At 44.6% G+C, this 20844-nt stretch overlaps 2 protein-coding genes across 3 annotated transcripts in view; one reads left to right on the top strand and one right to left on the bottom strand.

Moving 5' to 3' along the window:
- Positions 1–57: 57 nt before the first annotated feature.
- On the bottom strand, positions 58–6918 carry ing4 (inhibitor of growth family, member 4). Its single transcript, XM_062530085.1, has 8 exons — positions 6858–6918; positions 6261–6332; positions 5996–6162; positions 5514–5628; positions 3665–3779; positions 3197–3344; positions 2149–2210; positions 58–1601 (listed from the first exon to the last, which is right to left on the bottom strand). Exons 1-8 carry the CDS (start codon positions 6892–6894, stop codon positions 1562–1564), a joined length of 756 nt encoding a protein of 251 aa, XP_062386069.1. The 5' UTR covers positions 6895–6918; the 3' UTR covers positions 58–1561.
- Positions 6919–14816: 7898 nt separating this feature from the next.
- The window catches only part of fam131ba (family with sequence similarity 131 member Ba), a 29991-nt gene continuing 23963 nt past the window's right edge, over positions 14817–20844 (top strand). For both annotated transcript variants that reach the window (XM_062530082.1, XM_062530081.1), the window contains exon 1: positions 14817–14973. In XM_062530082.1, coding sequence (XP_062386066.1) covers positions 14946–14973 — 28 coding nt within the window. In that variant the 5' untranslated portion in view covers positions 14817–14945. The remainder of the gene's footprint in view (positions 14974–20844) is intronic.

Below are 20844 nucleotides of genomic sequence, written 5' to 3'. Positions count from 1 at the left end.
TGGTTGGTGGATAGTTTTTCAGGAAAAATACACAAGTAAAACACATACAACACAGGATCCGTTATTAATTTTCATCATTCATTGAACTGTAATGGAAGACATACAAAAAAGCAAAACAATAAATGACATTAGTACAGTTCTCTTTAAAGATTTGTTTAAACAACAGAAAATGATGTTAAGCACTTCCATGCTGAATCTGCTAGTCCACACGTGTCATTGTCATTTTCTGTCAAAGCACCGGTCTTGTAAAAGCTGAGTGAACTCCTCCTAAGCGTGGAGAAGTTTACTCAAGGATACAGTATGTAAATGAAAAAGGTGAGCATTTTTGTAAGAATAGAGGCTTGACTTGGTAACAATTGTGGTTGGTTGCATTTCAACATGGATTGTTGCTGTGGAATTCCACAAAACTGGATGTCTATCTCTCTGGTTAGGAATTCCATCAACACAGGATGCTGCTTGCACCAACCTTTCTTTGTGCCAGACATCAGTATGGTGGGATTCCACATAATGGGATGACTGCCCTTTGGAAAGGAATTCCACCAACATTGATGCGGTCTGCAATAACCTTTCTTTGAGCATCAAAATGGTGAAAAAAGCACACAATAAAACATCTGACAATTAAGTAATGCAGATAGATACACATTTGCACTGTCATGATTTCTCTGAGTGCTTGTCTACGAGTGCTCTTTTTGAGCACAGTTTTGAGAGTTTTCTTCTTTGCAAACTTGCAATTTTGAAATACTTCTATTGGAAACATATACTTCATAAATACTATAGGCATAATGCTCGTCATGTTAGTGCACATGTGAAAATCCAGCACTTTTGTGTTAAGATGAAATGAGAAATGGCATGCAACGCTTAAAACCAGAAATTTTAACACCTGGTCTTTCAAGGCCCTTCTGTAAACCGGTTCATTCCTGTCTAAGGAAACAGTGTGAAGTGTCTGTGTGAGTGTTATGACACGTTGTATCAAAACACTTACTAGGTGCTGTGGCACAGTTTGAAATATGAAGACTATTTCCAGTAATATACCACATCACAGTGCACTCCAGTAGTGTCCAGGTTACAAGTGTCCAGATGAAGACTTCCAAGGTCCCTTAATATCGTTTGACGTGGTCCACGGGCAAGGATTTGCCGTCACTAGCACCTCTAAACTTTCCAATTTCCATTTGAACTTGAAAGAATAATAATAATAATAATAATAATAAAAAAATAATCAAACTTTCAAAAAACAACCCCCCCCCAAAAAAAATCTATTACAGTAAGTACGTAAAAAAAAAATAAAACAATCCCCATAAAACATCGAAACAAAAGACATGGCTGACACCAGAAACATAAATTAAGCTACAACTGTAACTACACCTCTATCTACCCTTCCACAGTGAGGGGAGGAGAGCGCAGAGGACAAGGAGACAAGCACCAAAACCAAGCAGAGAGGAGCTCTATATTAGTGTATGTGGAGGGGACAAGGGCTCCTCCTCCCTCCTTATTTCCTTCTCCGAGTTTTTCTTTCTCTATACATCTCTATATACTTTTTTTTTGTTTAAATTTTCCAATTCACTCATTTCTTCTTCCTTTCCTGTGAACACCGTGGGCAGTACCTGTCAGTGGACAGAAATGGTGAGGGAAGGGAGAGGTGAAAATACATGAATAAAGATATTTCAGTGGTATAATACAATGTTGTTTTTCTTTTGAACCTTGGGGGGGGGGGGGGATCTATGTGAAAACTTGACAGATTTCTCCTTTAAAGCAACACTAAAGTACATTTCCACTGTTGCACGCACGCTATTTGTTTATCCACCAAATAACGATGTCCACAGACAAGGTCGAGCATGTTGCATGATTTTATGAACATGTGATGTTTTGCAACATTGAAGCAAGTCAAATTTGTAGTTTCTTAAGTCTCATTTTATTGAACTACAGGTATGCTACCCGATGTGGTAAAGTTACATAGTGCGGTTACAGCCGATAGAGGGCCGCGAAGTGAATGCAGAAGTGCTGTTCACCCTGTTACGAGTTGATAAACCGCTGAAATAATTTTGGAGACATTATGTTACGGTACGAAAAACTCTTTAGTGTTGCTTTAACTGCAGTGGAAACGCAACAAGCAAGAGAAAAAGGACTGTTGGCCTTGACTGGGGCACTCACCATTTCCCGCGTGGTTTGGTGGTGAGTCCCACACAAGCAAAGTGGAACCACTCAATGGAGCACTGAGATAAAGAGGAGAGAACAGACACGCAAATTAGCCTCAGACACAAGCACCATTCTCTTAAACCAGCGATCCTTACACTGTTTGTCTGGCATGAACCCCTTCTCTCCAACTACACAAAATACAATACTAGTTTCACTTTGGATCACGTTGCGGGGAACTGGTGGCAAAGAAAGAAAATGTCTTGTCTTGTTTCTTTTAACTTGCATAATTGCAGCCCTGTGGCTTATACACAATGCGGCTAATACACAGGAAATTGCTGTATTAGCTGAAGAAATTTTGCAAAATCAGTGTATAAGCCGCGTCTAATAGTCGGGAAATTACGGTATGAGGTTTAGGTTTGCATAAACAGAGCATCCACTTTCAGAGGAACATCATGGAAAACTGGAAAACACTGTGAATAGTAGGTCTACAGCTAACAGAATATGCTAGTTTAACATGTTAGTCTAAACTAGTCTAACAATTCAGAAATTTTATTTTAAAAACCCCTCCCGTATTTAACCACGGCATCTAAACATTCCTATTACCTCCACTCTTACTCCTACTTGATCAACTACTACATTAATATAGTGTCTTTCACATAAAAAACAACAATAAAAAACATATTTTTGGGAGCTAATTATGTAATCTTTTGGATGTTGACCAAATTGAAATCAACAACAGTTTTTTTGCCTTTCATAAGTGCAGTCTCTGAGCTTTTTCATCAAACTTTGTAAGTCTACAGCAAACAAATACTAATCCACCACATGATGCCTCGACACAGTGAAAGTGTAACTCTCCAGGCATGAATAAGCTAAAGGGGTGAGAGAGGGAGACAGAACTCACATCAGTGTTATGTCACAGCCGTTCATCTCCCCATAGGACACCCGTTGCAAAGTGATGGCCCTTCTCCTTGGTTTTACTAATTGGGTACCCACTAAAGGCTAAAAAGGTACTGAGTGCATCGACAACTGACAACAAATGGGAACTCGGAGAGGCAGAACTCACGTCGGTGTTGTCGCAGCCGATCATCTCCCCGTAGGACACCTGGTGGCACAGGCAGTACGTGGGCTCGTTAGGGTCCACTGGCATGTCCAGCACGTCCGACGGATGCACGTTCCCGAAGGTCACCGCGGGCACAGCCGTGAACTCCGTCCTGAGCAACAGAGAGGCGATAATGAGCAGCGCAAAAACACACACCCTCACCCCCACAAATTTTCACAAAGGTGAAAAAAAAACAATTGTGCCCAAGAACCCTCTTTGCATAATGCTTAGAAAGCACAACAGAGAGATGAGTGAGTGAGTGCTAACATTTCTGTCTGCATGTCTGATGAGGATCACTGACTGAAAGGCTACTAATGATTCCTTTTAAACTTTGGAATTCTGCTCATTAAGACATGTACGCCTAAACTTTTTCCCCATCCAACTGTGGAACATACACACGTATAAGTTTAGAATTCATGAGTGTGTGCTTACGTCTGCATGAGTTTGACTTTCTTCTGTGCACTCTTGGGGCTGGAGTCATCATCAGAGTTCTTGACCTTTGACCTGGTACGTGCCACCTTCTTTTCTTTCGGGCCACGGAGTTCACCTGAGTTCAAATTAAAAACATTTAACAGTTAATGAAATACGTGCATGCATGCACACACACACACATTCAAACACTATGCTACATTCAGACTTCAGACCCAAAGAAAAATGAAGCCTTCAGATTACCTCACCAGAGGTGTGGCTAACCCATACAAATAATTTTCAGCTATTTACTCATAATTTTAAAATTGACATACCCACAATTATGGGGCTTTCAGACAGAAAACGCTATGCACTGGTTGTGCTTGTTGCTGGGTCCAGTACAAAATGGCTGTTGCCACCGCCGTTGTGCTTTAGCAAAGTGTTTTTGCACTGTGCAAGCTTTTAGAACAATTGGTTTAAGAGTTGAAGCCACACTGTTGAGCTAATGTGTGAATGCACCTTCAGGGTAATTGCGACCTTATTTCAGAACAATGCAGTGTAGTTATTTAACCAAATAAACAGCTCCAAACTCATTTAGATGTCACACTGGCTTACAATGCTGAGAATGGAGTTTTTGAAATTGATAGTACGTGCCGGAAAAGCTTTTGGTCTCGCTATGGAAAATTGCGGTCACGGGGAGTGTAATCCATCTGCGCTGTGTCAAACCTGCTCAGTTCAGCCTTGCACACGGCCGGAATTGAACCCGCGAAGCAGCAATAACTTTGGATCGGAAGTAGAGCATGCTGACAATCGAGCTAAAAGCCCACGCTAGAAGTTTTCATGCCAGCAGCCCTCTTTGTCAGGGGCGAAGAGAGGTGTTGGGAGTGAGATTTACCAGCATTCCACACGCACAGCTAAGATAGCTGGCATCCATTACAGGAGCAAGACCCTTATAGTTGGTTGTAGACTAATTGGGTACCTTGGAAATCCAGAGTTCTTGCGAGGGTACAATTTGAATTGTGTCTGCAAGATACTATGGCAATGAGCAATGATGCAAGTTACTTTTACCCCAGGCATCGGGATGAAGCCCTGATGAAGGTCTAAGTACCGAAAGCTTGGTATAAGTAAAGACACTTTTTTGCATGGATCCAAGTGTGCAGAGACTTTTTTCCTATACCCCAGGCATCGGGAGAAACCAATCACATCGGTATATCTGATATAGACTGGCCAGAGGCGAGCTAAACTGATGACAACAGCGCTGCAATATTGAAAGTCAGTAAACATTGGACATAGTGTTATCCAATTGCGTCGAAGTCTGGAATCAGTCAGAGTAGACATTGGTCGTAGTATTGCGTGCAGTGAGATTTTCAAATGCATGCTTAGTACCGCCCCTTGAGTTGGGCCATTAGATTATTCGTAGCCAGACTGGATGTTCCACACTACTAATTAGGTACCCCCTAAGTGCTAAATGGGTACCCAATATAGTGAGAATGGTTATAAATAAAAATTCCTACAGTAGAAATGTTGCCTGATATATGCGCGCGCACACACACACACACACACACACACACACACACACACACACACACACACACACACACACACACACACACACACACACACACACACACACACACACACACACACACACACACACACACACACACACACACACACACACACACACACATAAGGTGCCTCTCATTTGTCATTTATACATCCTCCCTTCCTCCTCGGGCCTCGATCCTCACTGATCTACATAAAGAATGATGGAGTGGCAACAATGGTATAGTCTATCCAGTGTTACTTATAGATCAGTGGGAACGCCCCTTGAGGATCGAGGAGAGAGTTTGAGAGCCACACACAGACTTACTCTTGTTTCCCTTGCTCGAGGTGGAGTCATAGTCTGTACTTTCAATCTGTTTCTCCTTCAGGTCGGCCTCGAAACGGGCCAGATCTGTGTCCAGGCGGCGGATGTGCTTGTCCACCTGTGACCAGACAAAACACAGTAGAGACGTAGTGAAATGGAGGTAACATTAGAGACATATTGAAATGATTGATAGTTGATTAAGTTGAGAACTTAAAGCTAAAGTAATTTCCTGCATACAAGCCGCATTGTGTATGAGCCGCAGGACAGTGTTTTATGCAAGTTAAAAGAAACACAACCATATTAACATCATATTAACTGCCACCCTGTATTAAACTCATACCTGAAGAAATTTTTGCTCAGTGTAACTCCACATGCACTCATTCAAAAAAAAAGTGTGGATGATACAAGTCTTTCACAAATGTAACATTCATAACACAGACAACAAGTAAATTGATGCTGGAATTTAGCTACTTCAACTAACTCACCATCTCATAAGTCTGCATTGCCAGCTGGACCTTATCATCTCCAAACTCCTTGCATTTCCCATAAGACTGCTGAATCTGACGCAGCAGAGAGAGTTTCTGTTCCGGGGACAGTGTTCGAGCATTAGTTGTATACTCCCGTGCCAACGAGTCAATCTGCCCTTTCAGGTCTGGAAGAGAATGGGAATCCATTTAACTTACTACCATCACAAACGAAACCGGATATTGTGAGTGCACAGACAAAACTAAAACAACACCTAGTACTTACCTTCAGTCCGCTGGTCCAGATCTCGCATAAGCTGAAAATTCCGTTGCAACTCAAACGGTAGATTCTCTATGCCTTAGAACATGACAAACACAATATCGGTAATTGGCATATATAACCTTGACGACATCCACACCAATTAGCAAACGACTAATCTAGAAAATGCCATAGCAGGGGAACCGTAGAGAATTGGTATGCTAGCTACTACAGGCTAACTTGCTAGCAACCTTTCCGTTCCTATGTATTACCTTCACAACAGGTGCTATACTGCCACAAATATAAAACAGCTATTATAGAGCACTATGACATGAGAAAAGTATGCATAGTTATATTATACAAATACCATACACGCAGAACAACAGAAACATTAACGTCAAACCTGGTACATTAGCCAGCTAACACTAGCTAAGGCTAACCTAACGTTACTGGGTTGGCTTGCTGGTTTTGTTGATCTTTCTGTTGGCAACCTTTTCGGTGGGTCCAAGGAGAAATCTCTGGCTCTTTTCTATCCACGATGTAGTGTGGGTGATGTTAGTAGCATTTAAAGGTCCAGATCGATGTATTTCCATTTATTATAGATAATAATACTACAATACTTACTGTCCAGATAGTGCTCAAGATACATCCCCGCCGCCATCTTGACGAACACAAACAAAGACTTTTCCGGTATGCCCGGAAATGTAGCTAGATGGCGGTAGCGAGTAATGGAATTATGACTATTTTGTCTAATTTGCCAAAAACAGAGACAGTTGTTAAACGTTTAGTTTTCTTCATTGTTGTTCAGTTTCTTCTTTACTTATTAGTGGCTATTAAAGTTAGGCCATAGGCTTAGTGCTATGTGGATCTGCTTACCTTCCTTGATGAGGCCCATGTCAAGTACTTTGTTGCAATAGGCATTTGAGAGCTATGGAACTGGGAAATAGAGCGGTATGAACACAGAGTGGTGAGTGTTGAGTGTTGACACTTAACAGAACTTTGGAAAAAAGATGGCAGCACTTTTCCATTCCAGTTTCCAAATTATGGGAGTTTTGGAACCTAAAATGGGCAGTCACTTTCTCAGCTAGTCAGCGGGTTAAATGATTTCCCCTACTCTGGATATCCAGTTCTCGGGAGAGCACAATTTGCATTTGCTCAGCGAGTCACTCTGGCAATCTAATGATGCTCATACCCATGCCTCCCATTGGGTGCCGAGCTGCGCCAATCTGTGAATCTGATTGTAGTGTGTTATCCAGTTGATCACAGTGATATTTTCAAATGCATGGTGCCGCCCCCTCAGTTGGGCCATTTTCATTATGTGATGTGTGTGTGTGTGTGTGTGTGTGTGTGTGTGTGTGTGTGTGTGTGTGTGTGTGTGTGTGTGTCTGTCTCTTTCAGGATGGATCTGACTGTTGGCCAGCATGACTGCCCCACTTAATGCAAGCCCGAGGCCTGTGTAGCCCCTTATCTTCCTTCATGATAATTTTAGACCGCTCCTCTGGACATGACAGAACCAGAGTGTTGGTATCGTCATACAGCCTTGGCAAGGTAGGGATGTTTCGAATGAGTTGAGGGTCACGTTCAAAATGAAGGGACCGTCAGCTCATTTGAATGTCACTCAGCAATCATAGGATGACATCAGATGTGTAGTGGTCTCTTAATTGAGCTAACTCAGAGCTGTGTTGTTGCAGAAGGGTTTCTTTGGGCTTTTTACAGAATGTGTGGGAATGTCGCACAAGGACCCGAAGGACCATATAGTGGGAACCTTTTTAGAGGTGGGAATTTATTTTTTATTTAAATTCTTTTGCGTTCCCTCGCAATAAGTTTTGCATTCCTTCACAAAGTCAAAAGCATTGCAAGGGGATGCAAAAGGGGCCCTAAAATTATTCCCACTGTGGTCCTTCAGGGGTAGAAACTGTATCTTTAGAAGATAAAGCCTTTTTTCATATTCAATACAAACACTCCACCCTCAGATGGCCCCTTCCTTTTACTCATTGCATTATATTATTATTATATTATTACATTATACTATTCTACAATCTGTAACACCCCAGATTCTGAATCACAAAAACAGCATTTGTTATATCAAATATGAACATATTATATCCTTTATTGTATAATATGTGCCCTTTTGCCTACCCATTAACAATTATGGGATGTATGAGTATTATAATGTAGGCTAGTTTTGCGATGTGGTATTTAAACATTAACATAAGTGATTTGTCCTCTTACCACAGTTATGTTTGATCAGAGCAAATTCTGTAATGTTAAGGATTATGTAAAATAGGTTTTGAATGTGTGATATAGGATACTCCATGTTGGCCAAATCTCCCACTGTTCAGGGTGTGTGAGCAATGACATCTGAAGCATGACTAAGGACAAACAATTTGTGAAATGACATTACCAATGAGACTTACTATATACAACATCCTTCAAGTCCAGGCATTAAAGACATCTTGAATTGAAAGCTGACCTTTCTTTCCTTTAAGAGCTGATGTCTCTCCATGGTCATATTGCACTAGGCTGGGTGAACCCTGCATGAACTTCCGGGGAATTTGAATTTCGCCCGGCAGCTCAGTCTGGAAACCAGCAGATCTTTTTCCTCTGTTTACTGCCAGAACCTTTGGCTCCAATCAGAAGCGGCCATACTCTAGTCCAGGCACGCTATTGGCCGGTGATGTGACGATAACGAAACTTAAGCGACGTGAAGTGCAGTAGAAACAAAGCGCAGCCTCGCCAGGCTAATGTTCAATCTTAAAAGATTGAGCAATTAGTATGGTGAAAACCAGACTAATATTGTACATGATCCAATCCTAAATGGCACTTATTGCAAAGAGAAATACCAAGTGCCCTGGCTAAATTCCTGGCCTGGCTCATTCAGCCTGGCCCCCTGAATCTTCGCCCAGAGTAATTGGATAATTCATTCTTCATTTAGGGCTGTGCAATTAATCGATTTTAAATCGCAATCGCGATTATTTGTTTAAAGGGACACTTCACCGATTAGCATTAAGCTTTGTATCTTTAGAAAACCAGTAATGTTTTTGAATGGTCGTGCATCATTCCCTCAGTTTGCCTTGAGATGGGAGAAATACGGATTTCAATGAAACCCATGAATAGGACTTCCTGCTTTCAATGTTGTAAAATGATGATTTTTACATCATGACTGGTTTTCTACAGATACAAAACTTAATGCTAATCAGTGAAGTGTCCCTTTAAATCAATGTTAAAATGTGAAATCGTAAAATCGATTTTTCACTTTAACTAGGGTAATTATGGTACTTATGTTTGCAAGTGTTGAATTTTGTGGCAAAAGTTTAATTAGTAATTCATATTGTTTAATAAAAGCAAGATTTGCACTTAAAGATATATTTACAAGATTTGCACTTAAAGAGATTATTTACAAAATGTTCAATAAAAAACAGCTTATTGGAAATGATTTCTTGCCTTTTTGCATTTCACTAAATAATCGTAATCGTAATCAAAAATCGAATTTTGAGAAAAGAAAATCGAGATTTTGTTTTTGGGCAAAATCGAACAGCCCTACTTTCATTCATTCATTCCCTCACTCTTCAACTCAGGCTGTGTGGTAGGCACTCTGACATATAATGGCTGTCCTGCATCGTCCAGGTGGGTGCTGCTACAGTACATATTGGTAATGGTTAGTGAGCCCCCCCCCCCTTCACTGTAAAGCATGTTGGTTACCTTGATAAGGCACTGTATAAATGCTTGTTGTTGTTGCTGTTGTTGTTGTTGTCGTCAGTGTCAATGTTGTCAGAAAATGCAATCTGTTGTTGTTAAATGCAAGTGGTTGTTGTAAATGTTTGCCTGTCCACTGCCTCATTGCCATCTTCCCTACCTGATCTCCTTTGACAGGGCTAGTACAGGACAGCAGAGGGCAGAGTTGGCTCCTTCTCAGTTCTTCTTCCACTCTATCCACTGATTTAAGATTTATTCTCAGTACAGTCAATAGTTTTCTGTAGAAAATGTATTTCTCAGAAAAAGCACCCACTGATTATCTCATCAATAATACATAATGCACATAGGCCTTACACTTTATGATACAGACATCATCTCGATGTTCGCTTGCTTGTCTAGTGTTGAGAGTCCAACCTCCCAAAGGCTGATAGGCTTTCCCTTTGGTGTTATGGATTAGCTAATTTGAAATTCTCCCTCCAGAGTATTAGTAGAGCCTATTGCTGTTAATTGACTGAACCTTTTCACAGAAATCTTTTTAAACCTTATCTTTGGGGGGCAGGGGGGGACTTTAACCCTAACGACTGTTAATTCCGTCTGGTAGAAGATGTGTTTCAGTCACTTCAGGAGACTCTGCGTCTCTATAGTGCAAATGCTCAGCAAAGTAAATAATAATAATAAAAAAGCAACAAGCTAAATTACCTCACTTCACTCACGCTATCGATTGTAGCCAAGGGCAACAAACCCGGACTGATTTAGGTCTGTGCGGAGCGTTCAATCTGAATTAGAGTACTGTCGACTTCCACAAGGCCACCGCATCCACTGCACATTCGTTAGATGGCAGATGCGCTGGTCTCAGCCTGAGCTACACCCTGCTGTTCTCGTCCCTGCGTGACAGTGAGGGTGGCTCTAACTACTGGCCTTTTTGTTCCGACTTGCGTTGTTGCTTAGCTACATAACTCAAATATCCCCACGAGTTACATTTAGTGCATTTAGTGAACGTTTGCACATGAAATGACTTCCGAGGTGGAGTGTGTTTGTCACTTGTGCTCCACTGAAGAAGCCACATGGTTTATGAACAACGCGTACCATGTTCGACCATTTGTGAAATGAACTTGAGGTTGCGGTCTTGATTCTTCAGCTTATTTGGGGCGACAAGCTGCGGAATGATTCATTTGCTCTGTGCGAGTGAGTAGATTGCCTCTATAGAGCTACAGTGCAAGGGCGAGAGCACAATCCCGTCCTCACAGAAATTGTAGTCGGGTAGGAACAACTCCACAGAACAAAAATATCAAAAAGCAGTGACTAGTGAAAGAGTGAATAACTGAGTGGGAGAGGTTGAGAGAGAGAGAAAGAGAGAGAGAGAGAGCGTGTGTGTGTGAGAAAGAAAGAGAGAGAGACCATAGATAGACAATTTTCTTGTGAGTTCTCTTTCTTAAAGAATCTCTTAAAGGAGAGATTGGTGCATACACCCAGAGCGATGACTCATGCATAAATAAAGAATGAGTCAGAGCGGGTCACGGTGGGGTGGGGTGGTGCGGTGCGGTGCGGTGTGGAGTGGATACAAGGACGACAATGGGGGATTTATTGGCCTCTGTTCCTTCCAAGCGAGAAGAGATGTCTGTCGGAGGGAGGGTCAGAGGAAAGGGGGTGTGGGGGGGGGGGGGATGCCCAGCGATCTCTTACAAATCCTCTCACCTCTGTGCCAGCTTGCAGAAGCCCAGCATCGATTCCCAGTCTCAATAACATGACAAGTAATGCTGTTTGTTTCCCTGGGTAGCCTTGGAAGCTGACCGTGTGTGTGAATCGTTGTGTGTGTGTGTGTCTGCGTGCACATAGGCAGGTGCATATCCATTATTGAATGTTTCTCTGTGTTGGTGTTTTTGTGCACTGTGTTTCTGTGTACTGTTTGAAACACCACACGCACAGTATGTGTGTATGCGTTGTCTCATTTTTGGATCACCATTTCCTAATTGTTTTCTGTTCACCCCTGACAGTTTTGAATAAAATCCAGAAACTCAGCAAGGGATATTATTATTTTGAGAAGGATCAGACAGCATTCATCACATTTTTGTTTGTTTGCAGTCTCGAGATGGTCATATACTTATAAAAAACAAATTGGAGTTTTGTGTAACTAGTGTGCGTTGTGTCCTCTGCCATGTTGTGTACTGTTACACAGGCTTGCTTGGTTGTTGTTTGCCCACTGTGAAATTCCTTATTTATTTATGCTTATATTTATAGGTATGGCTTTCAGCAGGCACTGGGCAGGGCTGTGGTTCAGGAGGTAGAGGAGTCGTCCAGCAACTGGAAGGTTGCTGGTTCGACCCCAACTCCTCCTGACCCTGTCGAAGTGTCCTTGAGCAAGACACTTAACCCCAGTGCTCCCATTGAACAGGTTGGCGCCTTACATTGCCGCCTCCGCCATTGTTTTATGAGTGTGTGTGTGTGTGTGTGTGTGTGTGTGTGTGTGTGTGTGTGTGTGTGAATGGGTGAATGTGAGGCAATGATAAGTGCCATACCGTAAATGCAGACCATTTACCAAATTGGTTCAAAGCCACATACAATGCCCTCAGTAATCATTACATTATCAGGTTATTGTAAATTCAAAAAGCCTAACACCGTGTCCTAATTGTAAGCGACTGCGCGACTGTCGCGTTGCGCCGGATAGTTTGTGTCCACATTGTATCCGTTAACATTCTTTAATGAACCTTTGTTACGTCGTGAATAAGTTATTGTCAAGGCGACCAGACGCGACGCGACTAAAATAGAAACGGACAGAGCGACAAAACAGGGTTGAAGAAGTCGCGTAACAAAGCAACTTGTCGCGTTCGGTCGCATCGCATTCAGTCAGGACATTCCAATTGAAAATACAGGGTTGGAACTGATTTTGTCGCACGCATACGGTCGCGTCGCTTGCAGTTAGAACACGGTGTAAGAGATAATTAATACACTAAATAAAATGGAACAGAATGATACCGGTAAGCATAAACATAAACAGTATAATGCATCATATGCATATAGAAACTGTGATTAGTATTTAGTTTGAAACAGATAAGTCTCTAGATAAGAGGCTTTTTGAAGATCCCATTGCTATCGCTAGAACTAGAGGGAAGAGTATTAGGTAAATCATTCCACCAGCGAGGAATCCCAGAAGAGAAGAGTCTTGGCTGTGACTCTTAACGCCTCTTCTGTCCTGCGTGTGTGTGTGGAGTATTGGGAGAGCAGCATGCCAGTCATCTGTCTCTCTGTCGAGCTCACATGATGTGACTCGAGCTCCAGTCGCGCTGACAGAAGGAGTGACAGCATCTGTGATCGATGCTGAAAGTTCCATCATGTGTGACATCACATCCCTCCTCTCCTGTCCCACCAGTTCAGTTCCATGGCAGGCCCACTCCCATCTGGACCAGCGTTCTAGAATCTCTACCAGAGGAGGGGTATCTAGACTGCTTAGGGAAGTACTGTTAAGGACTGTAGAGTCCTGATAACCCATTTTTAACATATTCTTTCTTCCGGCAGAATGTGATAGACCCTCAATTCATTTCTTCCATCGCTCTGCGATAACCTCTCTCTCTGATTTATCTTTCTCCTTCCTCTCCTCTCTCTCTCTCTCTCTCTGTCTGTCTCTGTCTCTTCCACTCTCCCTCACACACTCTCCCTCACACGCAGACACACATACACACACACACACACACACACACACACACAGACACACACATGCAGCTATAAATAGCAGCCTGTGCCTTCAGTTGGTTTCTGTCAAACCAAGCCAATTGTGAGTTTAGACAGCCATCCCCTAATGCCACTACACGGTGCAGTGTCTAGTTAAGTCATTTCTCTCTCTCTCTCCCTCACACACACACACACACACACACACACACACACACACACACACACACACACACACACACACACACACACACACACACAGAGGCATCTTCTCCCTGACTCTGCCTCAGTCTCTTCTCCAACCATCCCCCTCCCTCTCCCTCTCTCTCTCCCTCCCTCCCTCCCTCCTTCTCCCTTCTCCTAGAATACTAATTTGTGCATCTCAACCCCCTCTGAACATGACTCAAAGCACTCCCTCTCTCCCTCCTCCTCCTCCTCCTTCTTCTCTTCTCTTCCTCCCCCCATTCTCTCTCTCTCTTTTTCCATCTGTCCATCCCTCTCTCCTAGTCGGCGTATGACGGACGCAGCGAAGGAGGAGAGAAATCACTGGGCTTCTCTGTCCCTCTCTGTCCTCGGGCATATTGCACGGACACACACACACACACACTCACACATACACACACACACACACACACACACATTCACACACGCCTTTCGGCTGCTTAAGGAGGGACGAAAAGAAGTGTAAAAGAGATGACATGGTTGAGGTAGACTGGATCCGTTTTTCTGAAACATGAGGGAGAAAAGGATAATCAATGCAGTGATAAAATATTGACTAAACAGGAGAATAAATAGCATGGAAAAATAATATTTCAAGTTTTTAAATATAATACTATGATTTGGATTTCTTAATTTTCAATGTCATCACTATATGAATGCTTAATTGAAAAAGGTGACTGATTTTGTGTTAGGACTTGACCTGATCGTTTAAGAATTTGTACAACTCACTTCACCTTCTCAGACATACTGACTTACTGACTGGATCACAGTATACTCCAATAACACAGCCCCCCGTGTGTATGTGTGTGTGTGTGTGTGTGTGTGATTGTGTGGCTGTGTGTGTGCAGGAGCGTCTGTGTGCTTGCCAGTGATAGAGGGAGAGCGAGCGAGCGAGAGAGAGAGAGAGAGAGAGAGAGAAAGAAAGAGGGTGGGAGAGATGGAGAGAGACGTAGACTGGAGAGAGAGAGGCTCACACACACACACGCATTGACGGAGCACAGAGCGAACAGGGCAGCGGGAGCGAAGGCGCGCGCGAGATAGAGAGAGAGAGAGAGTGTGTGTGAGAGTAGAGAGAATGCCCAGCGGAAGAGAGAGGAGCTTCCTTGCTTGCTGACGGGCCGCCTCTGAGACACCATGGGCTGTATCGGCTCCAGGACCATCAGTAAGAACGCCGCTGTTTCCCTTTTCTTAATCTGCTGCTTTACGTGTCCACTCTCCTGGGGGGGAGACGGAGGGGGAGATATGTGTGTGTGTGGGGGGGGGGGGGGTGGCTCGCCAGTAGCCTCCTCACCGGAGACGGGATGTGTGGGTTTCTATGGAAACCTTTTGGCTAACGTTGTTGCGCCCGGAGGGCTAGACAGAGATTTTGCATGGTTTGTGCGTGCGTCCCCGTCTGTGCCTGTGTCTGTGTTTGTGTGTGTGCGTGTGTGTGTGTGTGTGTGTTTGTGTTTGTGCTCTGGCAGACAGGTTAGTGGCGAAGTGGGCTTGCTTTGAAAGCAATCCGTGGATACCATCTGTGGACACCAGGCTTGTTAGCCTCATCCATCTGAGCAGGATGACACGAGAGTGCGCCGAGGCAGGCACAGAGATAGATGGAGAGATAGACAAAGAGGAACGGCAGAAGACTCCCAGAGACTGAGACGTGCACTGGAACAGAGGCTGTGTACACAGCTGAAGACACATTAAGGGAAGATTAAAGAGGGAGAGAGAGAGAGAGAGAGGGATAGAGAGAAGAAAGAGAGAGAGAGAGAACACGTGTGAGAGGTTGGAAAGACTCAACTCCCTCTCCCTTTGGCATTGTCTGCGTGGTGCACTGTTGCGCGCATAAACAGTGACAGCGGAAAAAAAGACGCAAAGACGGGAGTGGAGCCGACCAGGAGGGGAGCGAATAGAACAGAACAAACACAGGCGGCGAAACGCACGCTTTGGGAGAGGAGACCAGGGACACGAGGAAGAAGGCAAGGAGGCAGGCAGGGTGGCAGGCGGGCGGGCAGGCAGGCAGGGAGGGAGGTGGCGTGTACCAGCCGGGGGATGACAGAGGAGCTCAGTGCCGTTAAGTGCCCCTCACAGAGCTGTGACACGGAGCTAAGGTCATGACGAACCCCACCTGCGTGGAAAATAGCCACCGCTCACTGACGTGCGTGTGTGCGTGCGTGTGGATGTATTTTGTGTCTCTGTTTGCGTTTGAGTGTGTGTTTGTGTGTGTGTGTGTGTGTTTGCGCCTGTGTGCGTCATGCGGGGTGCGTTTGGGGTGCGTAAAACACTGACACTCACACACACACACACACACTTATATTAATGAGCATATACCTCACCGCTCCATCTATCTGACACACACACACACACACACACACACACACACACACACAGACACCATAAAGAACCCTGTATGCGATGACTCACTCTCCGGCAGCCTTGGAGGCAAACCCAGGTGTGAGCACATGTAGGTCAAATTTTGCAAAGTCAACGGTGCCGTTGGCTAATGCTATGTGTGTGTGTGTGTGTGTGTGTGAAGCCCATGAGGATTCGTGGCTCCCACAACGTCTGCTCGTCTGTGTGTGTGTGTGAGGGGAGAAACCATCGCTACCTGGGGAGAGACGTTTTGCCGGCTGTCGTAATGGTGAAGAAGTAGACGCCTCTGACACCTGCTCCCATGGGGAACACAGAGAAGGGTCCTGGCGTGGCGCAAAGCCTGATCTGGTACAGATTCCTGGATCACAGACGCAGAAGATAAGGGGTGTTGGGGGAGTGGGGACAGGCTGGGACTGGCAGGCTAGGGGGCTTATGGGCGGGGGTCGGGGGGGAGTGCTTTGAAGCTCCCCTCTCACATGAGATGAAACCTGTATCCCAACCCCCCCCCCCCCCCCCCTATTTGTCAAGGGGAATGCCTTAAACATTGTGCCCGGCACTGGTGCCATGTTGCACTGGTCTGCAGGTGGGTCTCGCCGTCTGACCCAGTAATGTAGAAATCACCGGGAGTGGATTTGACCTTTGCTTGTCATTGAACCAGAGCGTGGCTAGCACAGGGTGCGGGAGAGTGAGGGAGGGAGGGAGGGAGGGAGGCGAGAGAGCGAGCGAGCGAGCGACGCGCTGGAAATGAAACGCCGGCTCTCCTCTCGTCTCATTTGTGTTTTTCCTCCCTGCGTTCCCTTAATATTCACCCGACACCGAAAACCCAGGGAAAGCATAAGGTTGGATATGGGGGTGAGGTGGTGGGGGTGGGGGTTACACACACACACACAAACACACACACACACACACAAACCACACAGGGGAAAGCTAGAGGACATTTAGCACTAAAGCTCCAGAGAGGAAGAAAGAGGAATAAACGGGCCGCTTGTGCAAGTGGGATAACCAATCTGATTATCTGTGAAGAAATAAGCTAGATTGCCTGCTATGTGTATGTGTGCTGAACTGTATATGTCTGTGTGTGTGTGTGTGTGTGTGTGTGTGCGTGTGCGTGCGAGCGTGTGTTTGTCGTTGGTGTCATATTTAGCATACGTGGCTATAAATAGCAAAGGGGGCTGGATGGGAGGATGCTGAAGTGGAGAGAGACGCTCTCTAAAGTAAATATGGGTCAGGCGTTTACCAGATCCTCACACTCCCCAGTCACAGAGGCTAAGGGGGGGGGAGAGATATCCTCCTCACAATTTGGCTCGCCCCTCTAGCCACCGGCATTGTCCCCCCCCCCCCCCCCCCCCCCCCACCCTCACAGCGTGATGATGAGAATAGCACTGACGCTGGTAATATTTGCATTTAATCTAAATTGTTTTGTGTGAGAAACAAGTGCTGTTTCGTTTTAGTCAGATAACTAGCTTGGCAATCAGAGTGCATTATGAGTGCATTATACCGTAGATAAATATGATAGATATAATGGAGGCTTTGTCTGTCACTCTGGGTTAATTGTGTGACTTGCCTGTGCTCTCTCCGTTATGTGAACGATCAAGGCTGCGCTGTGCCAGGGTCCAAGAGACCCCGAGTTCACTCCCAACTGGACGATACGACGCACCGCACGGCTTTACAGTCACTGCAGTCTCGTGGTTCATCTCCGCTCATTGAGGGCACTGAAACAATTCCTGGGGACAGTCCGTCTCAGCATACTAATGTGCCAGCGCACTGCTGTCACCACTGTGAGACCTCACGTTCGGTCTCACAGGGGCGGCATACATGGGAAAACACCCGCTCAAATCAAATCTTTATACCAGACGTGACCGTCCACTCTACACGCTTGTCACCGAGATATGTATGCATATGTGTTACTCTTAATGTACATCTGTATGTAAAGCAGCTGTATGTTAAAGGCAACAGTTTGGATGTAATACGACACGGGAGGTACGGTTTCAGGTTTGCGATTACATACTCGCTGTGAGTTATACTGTAGTAAGGTCATGCTTTACTACAGTAGATTAGGTCACGGTGATTAAGGTAGGGGCTATTTTGGGATCCAGGATGAGAATTCCTTCTCCCAATTCAATTCTGCCCAGGACATCGGTCACATCTATGAACCGCGAGGTTTCCCAAGTGCCCGTCCAGATGTCTCACTCAACATTGATTAGATGTAGATTACTCCTCATTGACCTCTCAGGTCTCTGTACATCATGGTGAACAAAGATTTAGAAATAGCACGAGCCTCTTGAGGCAAACTCATCCCGTTTATTTACTTGAACACACAAATATATACTAATCTGTGTGGAAACTCTTATATATGTATATATATACCTGTAAATGTAATACATCTTAATAAATTCAATTAAATCAGTGTAATGCCATGCACTGCAATTGATGCGTACTATACACTACAGACAAGTTTCAGTCTGAGCAGTTACAATTGAACACTTGATTTATTTGTGTCTGTCAGCTCATTGTGTACCAATGACATTGTGTAAGTGCCATTGTCCAGCACTCCCCAGCATGATCCTCAGTGCTCAGAACTCCATTGCATGATCCTCAGTGCTGAAAATAATTGACTGAGTGTACAACATAGCATGAGTCACGGTTCAGTTGAAGTCAGCTGACCTTCAGTGTGTTTATGAAAACAAAAGATGATTTGTGCATTTGTGTGGATGCACCACTGGGAGTGTGTGCACACGCTAATGAGAGCATCAGCTATCTCTAGAAAGGCTAGACTCACGTGTGTGTGTGTGTTTGTGTGTGTTTTAGAGCATATATGTGTGTGTGTGTGTGTGTGTAGGGGGGGGTGGGCGTTATGTGTCTATGTGTCTGTATGTATATGATCAAGTGTGTGTTTGTGGCTGTGTGTGCATGTTTTAGCCGTGTGTGTATGTGTGTGTGTGTGTATGACTGTGACTCTTTCTGTCTGAAAGTGTTTGTGTGTCTGTGACTGTATGAACAACGTGTGTATGTATCTGTCTGTGTCAGAGTGTATTGTGTGTCTTTATCTACGTGTGTGTGTGTGTGTGTGTGTATGTGTGTGTGCACATGTGTGAAAAAGAGAGAGAGAGAGTGTTTGTGTGTCTGTGTCTATGTGAGTGTATGTGTGTGTGTGTGTGTGTGTGTGTGTGTGTGTGTGTGTGTGTGTGTGTGTGTTAGAGAGAGAGAGAGAGAGAGGGAGAGAGAGAGAAAGAGAAAGAGAGTGTCAGAGTGTGTTTGTGTGTACGGTCTCGCTGGCCTTGCTTTTGGCTGACGCTGTGTGTGTGTTTGCTCTGGCTGTCACGGCGGGGCTTGTTTGTGTCGGTGCCGGGGCGTCTGAGGCTGGGTGCTGGGTTATTGGGTGCTGGGGCGTCTGAGGCTGGGTGCTGGGTTATTGGGTGCTGGGTGCTGGGTGCTGGGCGCTCCCAGCTGAAGGTTTGCATTACTCCAGCGCTCCTCTCTGCTATCGATCTCATTAAATGTGCTGACGGACAGACGGGCGCATATTCTCTGTCAAACACAACGCCGCTTGTGTAATAATAGTCATAGACACACCCATACACACATACACACATGCACACACACAAACAAACACATTGGCAAGCTCAAAAGTGAAATATGAACACTCAGGGCCAGATGTACTAACACAGCGCTAACAGCGAGTTTTTGTATACGCAGACTGCGAACGCTGTGCTTTGCTATATTGCGCGGAATTTACTAAGCTGTCACTTCATTACGTTAACAGCGGTCATCCCCGCCCGTTCCCGCCCCCTCTACAACGCTAACTGCGTGTGTAGAGCTCGAACTACAAGCGCAGTTGAATATTGCAACATTAAAAAGAAAAGTTTAGCGATCATACATGATACAAAGAGATGTCAACGAGCTGCGACAAACAGAGTAGGCCTAGTAGTTCTAATAATCCACTTTAAAAAATAGTCTACTTGTGAACTATTTACTGCACGTAGACTATATGACTTAATGCACAGATTGGGAAGTGTAGGCTATGTCGTGAAAGAGAAAACACGATTTTAGAGAGGCAAACAAAAGTTAAGGTTGCTTTTGACATAGTACAATGAAGAAAACGGATGCTCTCAATATTGATTCAGCTGTCTCCAAACGTTTTTCTAATAGATGAATTTAACCGCAATTTGGATTACACCTGCTTTCAGAAGGCGGAAGTTTTTCAACGCAAAATAGACGTGCGCTGTTTTCATACATATGGCGGAATACTTAATCAATCGCTATTAGCACCTCTCCTCCCCTGTACTTGCGCGTTACACCCATTTTCAGCTGATCCGCCCAGGAATTAATATGCATGACACGGAAAAGCGCAAATAGCCATTCTCAGCTCCCACGGCAGGCAGTCTGCGCGTTTCCCTCATTGCGGCCGATTTGTACATACCATCGCCATGCTATTACGTGCACGTTACGCCTAAAATGTGCGCAAAACGTTAGTACATCTGGCCCTCAGCCTCATACTACTAGCCTATGCACAACCCACACACGCGCACACATGCATGCACACACACACACACAAACACACACGCACACAAACACACGCACACACACACACACACACACACACACACACAATCAACAGTCAAGTGCAAACATAAACCCACTCTTGCATGTGCGTACAAACAAGCTCATAACCACCCACCCA

This window comes from Sardina pilchardus, chromosome 24, assembly GCF_963854185.1.
Source record: "Sardina pilchardus chromosome 24, fSarPil1.1, whole genome shotgun sequence".
In the NCBI taxonomy this organism is placed as follows: Eukaryota; Metazoa; Chordata; class Actinopteri; order Clupeiformes; family Clupeidae; genus Sardina; species Sardina pilchardus.
This window is presented reverse-complemented; position numbering and strand designations above follow the sequence as displayed.